The 7,307-nt window shown below is 40.7% G+C and overlaps 1 protein-coding gene across 1 annotated transcript; it reads left to right on the top strand.

Moving 5' to 3' along the window:
• The first annotated feature begins 2,880 nt into the window (after window positions 1–2,880).
• On the top strand, window positions 2,881–5,892 carry LOC119739677 (beta-2 adrenergic receptor-like). The gene has a single exon (XM_038214690.1). It carries the CDS (start codon window positions 3,572–3,574, stop codon window positions 4,649–4,651), a length of 1,080 nt encoding a protein of 359 aa, XP_038070618.1. The 5' UTR covers window positions 2,881–3,571; the 3' UTR covers window positions 4,652–5,892.
• Window positions 5,893–7,307: the final 1,415 nt, after the last annotated feature.

Here is a 7,307-nt window from a genome sequence, read left to right as displayed (position 1 = left end):
AAAAAATATCGATTTTGTTTTTGTGTTCAAAGGTGGACTATATAAGGCAACGAGGAAACAACTACCACCCAGGGCAAGGCAGGGGTACTAAACCCAAAAATCGTTTAATGTTAATCAATAAGAGTACGGGATCGGACAATAACAAAATAATGAATGTCCCTTGGTACTTTGCCAATATTTCAATCCTTTGTTACACATGTGTATTTATTTATTTATTTATTCATATCTGTTTTGGTTCGTTCCTTTAGTGTATCAAAAAATTGGTAACAAAAAGGCCTTGTATTTCACGTGTACAGCTGATGGATTTTACTCCCCGATTTGTGTTTCTTGACAAGCAGAAACGGCAATCAAACAAGACATAATGCCGCCATGTCACGGACGAACATTGTGGAATTAATTAATTCTCTTAGTTGAAATTGTTAGTGACAGATCCTTTTGCGATTTTAATAAACACGGATCCAGGATACGAACTGCTAGCATGCTGGACAGCGCCACATAATTACTGGGGTCGTGATAGCAATTTCAAGAGCGTGGACTTATACGTCTATGGGTGTGCAAGCACTACATTCACTGTGTGGACTTCCGAACAAAAGAGGCACACATAAACCAGGTAGCAGCGACGTTACGTGGACTTGCCCACGTCCACACAATGTTTCCCCCTCTCTGGAAAGCAGGTTTAGAGGCATTTTGGGGTTAGGTTTATCCGTGGCAAAATGAAGAGAAACACTAAAGGGAATCATACAAGTGGGTTGAAAGAGTTTTCACAGTGTGAGTAAAATGAGTTGATTCACAGGTTTTTCTTAACTACACGAAAACAAAGGAATGTGTAACGTAAACATGAGTATAAAGACGTGGGCTTAGAGACCCTCGGTCCCTGATAAGACTAGTGCGTTCGAGGACTGTTCATTTACTATGGAGCCGGCCCTAAAGCGAATTTGGTGGCTGTCGCCACGGCGTTATTCACATCAAGGACAGACACGCTTAATTAAACACAAAGAACAAAAACACAAATGAAACTTACGTCTTGTGTTTCAGTAACATCAACTCAACATAAATTTCCACAATGTCATCAACAGTATTAACGATAATTGTGTAACGATGGCAGTGGTCATAATATTTTTCCAGTGAGCATGAAATTATAATGAAATAACAAATTATGAATAAGAAATGAACAAATTAAAGAAACCTAACAAATGAAGCAGGCCTACCTATCTACATACTTCATCAAAAGAATGTTTTTCTTGTTCATGTTTTAAATTGAAGTCACGTCATTATGTGCGCTAATATAGGTTCACATTAATTACTGTAATAGACCTGAGACGTGATGACGTCACCCTATGTTTACATAAGTGCTTATTTTTATTTTTTAAATTAAAGCTTCTCCTAAGATATCGCTTATGTAAACAGCGGCGTGCTTGGGGGGGGGGGGGGGGCATGGGGCACGCCAAGAAATAAACGAAGCGTGACGTCATTAGGACTTTTAGCAATTGGAATGATGACCTCAATATTACGTCCTATTAGTGAGAAGTTTTTCTGAGAACCATTGACAAATTTCAAATTGGCACTTAAGCCAAAAACATCAGTTTTTGTTGAGAGGATTATAGGTAGCAGACCAGTAAATAAACTTCCATAGACCCCAATGGTAAATGCTCCCACTTCAAAAATTCGGAAAAAATACTCACAACTCTCCAAGGTGTTCGAAACACACATCAAATTAAAGCTTATTTCATCATCTTTCATTTTCTGTTCGATTTACGGGGGTCAACTGATGACTTTTAGGAGAAATTTCAATCTGAAGACGATCACCCCTGAAAATAGTCCTGAAGCCCATCGCCATTTTGAAAAACGATGCCTACACTCCATTGCAAAATAGAGCGCTTTTAGGGTCCAAATTACATCCAATTTACACAGAACTGCAAGCTTCCAGTCCTGTGCACGGCTTCCACCCATATTTTTTACAAACCCTCAAGTTCATGGCCCACAGCATGCTCAAATACCGAAGATTTTGAGGGCATGCAAATCGCGATTTGGCCGGCGCAGGCAATTTCGGACCGATTTACTGGTCTGCACCCTTAAGAAAAGGTCACCATCATACAATGGCTTAGCAATGACAGCATAGGTTTCAATTCCAATTCAAATTCGTCTATAGGAGTATCATTGGAGGTTTGGGAGTTCGTACAACTTTTTTTTTCATTTCGTTAGCATTTTTCTTACCGAACTGAAAATGTTCAGTACGGTAGCAGTTCGAAGACTGAAACACGACGCTCTTTTATAATAATGTGTTAATCATATTTCCATTATGGGAAGAGCGGTTCCGTTTATAATCATTATTACAAACGGCAGTGGTACGGCGTCTGCATGAAGCCGATCCGGCAGCGTCTTTTCCCAGGAGGGTTAGGCTCAATGTCATGAATTATTCAAATTAGAATTATCAGCCATTTTCAACGATGAATTTGGAGAAGAAAAACAGTCGATGAAAATGAGCAGCGACGACATGGATTCGAACCAGAGATGTTTGTATCCATAGCTCATCTCGCTATCCACTTACTACTGTGTCGTGTAGCTCGACGACAACCGTTCTTTAAAATGCTTTAATGTTACTGGATGACTAAATAACAACATGCTGTTGATGTTATTGTTTCTGTTCTCGTGAATAAACATAATGTTCCCATCGAAATGACTGAATTATTCATGAATTGGCCTTAACCATCCTAGGAATACATTAATACGCGATCCGGCAGGTGTGCCACGTACGCGGTGTTCCATTGCCCGGGGTGAGCCCCTCAGTGACTTCATCATCATTACCGGTATTATATATCATTATTAAGCAAAATGGAAAGCGGTCGGTGTCTTTCCACATCGCATATTCCTCTACAGCGTCTCTGTTTGTCAACTACTTAACTGAGCTGCATCACAGAGACAAAAAGCCCTCTCGAAAGGCTTCCGGCTAATGAGAAAGGAAGACGGGTGTATGTAGTCAACAAGGCGATCTAGATGATACACGTTGCTAACGGAGCGTCTCAGTGTATCGGACAGTGTATTCATGGCAACTGGTTCCCCTGGGTGATGACACATCATCACATCTTGATGCGGTTGAGGCAAAATCGGCAGATCATCACAAACTTCATCATGGATGATGAAAAATAGCCTAGGCGCCACAGGTACACAATGGCTGAAAATGATTTTAAAAAAAAATGTACACGGCAACATCATATCAACTAGTGTTTTTTCATCGCAGGTCTCAAGGCGTGTCTTCTAACGAGTGTCTTCGTGAGCATTACAAATCAAGCGCCTCAAGACTCCGGGTGCCGGAGGAATTTTTGTAACCCGCACGTACGAGATCGGGTTGTTTTCGCTCGTGCTACATGGTGCTGCACCTTTTGCGGGACACGATTATTGTGAAACTGTATTATATAATGCGCATCACTACATTAGATTGCTATGGCCGCTGGATGTAGCTACAAAAGTCTGAGTTAAGAGACTATGGACAAATATAAGATCAGGGGAGCTGAGATCAGAACCTTCGTCGTTTGAACAATATTATAACGAATGGAACCAAAGTGATTTCAACATGGATAACGTCAGAGACCGGGACACAAATGCTGCTGATGTGAATTTGACTGCGGATATGGAATATGATGCCGATTCAGAAACGGTATTTTTACTTGTTGTGTATGGCGTCATAGGAACGTTGGGTATCATCGGTAATGGTCTTGTTATACTTGTTTACATGCGTTCACCCTCGTTCCTGCGCAATGTTACCAGTTCCATTGTGTGTAATCAGTCCGCCATAGACCTGGCCATGAGTGTGCTATTCGTCCTCATCAACCTCGGACCCAAAGTGAACCTGCCCTCTGACCCAGCTTTTGCTAATTTTCTATGCAAGGTGTGGCTATCGGAATACGTGATCTGGGCCCTGGGGACGAGCTCAACGTGTAATTTGGTGTACCTAACGATAGAGCGATACGTTGCTGTGTTTCATCCGTTCTACTACCGGTCAAAGTTCACGCTGCGTAAAGCTCGGCTTATCTGCGTCATACCATGGTTTGTTGGTCCCATCCACGAGTTAGGCTGGGGACTGACCAACCACGTGACCAATGGTACATGCACGTCGCAATGGCCGTCGGTGCAAATGGGCCTCGCCATCGGCTTCCTCTCATTGATCGATCATTACGTCATCCCTCTGTGCATCATGGCCTTCGTGTATTCTCGAATAATTTGCAAACTCCGGCATGCCAGGCGTAAAGCTGACGCGGACATGCCTAGCAGTGGGGCCAGGCGACGCCTTGTACGGCAGGCCTCACGCAATGTCATCATCACAACTTTCCTGGTGTCTTTAACGTACCTCGTTTGCTGGGGACCGAATGAGATCATGTACTTTTACGTCAATATGGGCGGGGTCGTGGACAGGAGCGGCGTGTTCTACCGATTCACAGTAGTCATGGCCCTGGTGAACATGTGTGTAAACCCCTTCATTTACGCCATGTGTTACAAAGACTTCAGACGGGGTCTGTGGCTATGCCTGCGCCGGGGCCACGCCCACAATGCCCACTCACCAAGCCACTCCCATGATCATGACGTCATATCTACTACAATCCATGGGTTTCATGAAGGTAGACGCATGATTCGATACAAGCAAACTGCCTGCTGACCAAAACAATGACTGCCATTGTTTCAAGTGAATTTCTGCTATAGGTTTATAGCTTAATGAAATGAAAGACAATGTGGGACAAAATGTCAAAAACAGGCATCCGTAGAAATAAATAAAGCCAATTTGTAACAACTGTTATAGCTGTATAGAAAGTAGATGATGTGTCAGCTGTACATGGAATGATATGACGTATCAGTTGTTACGGGAAATAGGTCATGTGGGAAACATTCCCCTGGACTTGTGCCCAAAATTGTTCCAACTTTAATGTAACCTAACCTCGATTTTACCTTATCCTACCCCCACAAATGTCGGTACATTTATTTTTTGGACCACGAGCAATCGATCTAGCCTATTTGCGACGCTACAAATTGGCCTTTTAATATGACCTGTGACATTATGGAGACGTTCTCAATAATCATGTCCGGTGCCTCCATTTTAGGTATGATTAATGGCGACACCGTGTCTCCCAAAAATACCATTAACGTTATGAACTGCTAGTGGTCCGTAACGCCAATAACTGTAATTCATCTGAACAACTCTCAATGTATTTTTTCCCCTCGCTATTTTTCTCGCATAAAATGTTGCCGGTATTACTGCTCGTATAGATGAAACATCTTACGAAAAAAAATCGCCCACTTTGCTTGTTGAAGCATTACTTTATAAATTTCGAAGCATTTGCGGCCCAACAATAATGCAGGCTTCATGATTATCTTTTGTGAAAATGAAACGTCAAAGCAACCAAAAAACAAAACCTTGTTCCAGAGTGTTGCAAACTCCCAACATAGGAAAAGGTTTTTGTTTTTCGTTTAAATAAATTAACAGAAACATTTATAATTCAAAGGAAAAAGTCGAACCCTTTAGGCACAGGTAATATATCTATAATTAACCAGCGGTTCAAAACTGAACACATACATCCTTGTGGAGCCATCGCTTTTTTTCTCGTGTACAAAATTGTGAGTGGGTCGAAATCTATTTTCAAAATGCAAAACTACTTAACCAGAATTACTTTCCTGGGTTGAAATTCCGACCACATATCCCTTACATGAAATACTTTAATTTGCGAAGGATAAGTATATTTGGAAATCCTTGTTGAGACATATTCACCTTTAGAAATTGCCTTGTGGCGACCTTTACATTATCTTTTTCTGTATATTAGGGCCTATACCCGCGTCTCCACAAGGCATCATCAAACACACCATCCACACACACAGTGTTTATTTGCCTGCAATCGGGGACCCCTACTGTCCCTCTTTTGTTTGTACTAACTTTTTCCATATGTTTTGTACACGATCGCCAAATTGGGGACCTTCGGGAATTGGGGACCCTATTGTCCTCTATTGTTTAACGTCCCCTATTGAATGCAGAAACGAACACACCCACCCATACACACAAAAACCTTAATTTTAATCGTCTCTGTTTAACGTTTTGGAAAAATTGTAAGTCTTACATCAGTTTTTCCCCTCAAAATTAAAATATTGTAATTAACTGTTTTCCTAGGGAAAATACCTTTGCTATTATGCTCCTGAATTTATACACCCTTCGATTTTCTTTAGTAAACAAAAAGAGAAGTTTTACATAATATATGCAAACATCTGTTTAGTACACACGGTTTGTAGTGAAATATTATCCCCAAGCACTTCAAGGTGTGAATTTTGAAGTAGGGTAGAAATTCGTGCAAGCGTGGTTACGAATGACCGACAAGAACGTACGTGACTGTACTTCAGGCATACAAGGTAATTTATATTTTACAATCATGAGGAAAATAATGATCATCGAATTTATTTTCAAAAAGAGTCGCATTGTACACTTAAATCGTAATTTCAGTTACCATTTTGCCATTTTCAAAACTTGCTTGCAACTTTGTTGTCTTTGGCTGTTTCAAGTGTAATGTTTTGTGTGAACCAGAAATTGTGAACGTCTTGGGGAAAAACATTGTTTATTCGTATATATCTATTAAAATTCAATCGAATCAAGTGGTAATTGCTTTTCGATATTAAAGAGGGCGTGCGTGACATGGATTTTAACATGTAACACATTCATGATATGGAATTTGAATATTGAATATGGAACATATTTGTGAAATTATCCAGTCCTCTGAAATGTATAAACTGCGAGACAACCATTAATGGTAAAGCTGTTGCCGTGATGTGATTTAATGCGTCCACTCCTTAGTTTACTTTTTTTCAAATGAATGTGTGAACCCTAAAATTTGCTCACTGAAAAAAACATTAATGACTTAGGCCTACTACGGTACTGAAACAACAATGGGCCACCCAAACCGGAACATTTTATCACGGCCAAAAAAAACCCCAACGAAAATAGTGCTGAACAGCTTCAACGAAACGGCTTAAGCCTTGAATTACGCAATTTTGAAATCCGCATTATCAAAACACCAAACGATAACAAAACATCCTTGAAAACGACAACGTGAAAATTGAAAATGTGGATAGATTGGTTACAAAGGTGCATTTTTACGGAGGCTGCACTTAAAAAATATATATTGCATCCCCTTTAATTCACATGCATCGACGCAGCTCTGCTCTTATAAGCAGTATCCGGAGAGTTTTTAGGAGGGGGAAATGAGGAGTTATGGGCCATTTACATCCAAAGCACTCAACGTGTGTTCGCATTATGATTCGATGTGATATAATAACCG

Source organism: Patiria miniata, unplaced genomic scaffold (genome assembly GCF_015706575.1).
Source record: "Patiria miniata isolate m_02_andy unplaced genomic scaffold, ASM1570657v1 HiC_scaffold_4, whole genome shotgun sequence".
NCBI lineage: Eukaryota > Metazoa > Echinodermata > Asteroidea > Valvatida > Asterinidae > Patiria > Patiria miniata.
This window is presented reverse-complemented; position numbering and strand designations above follow the sequence as displayed.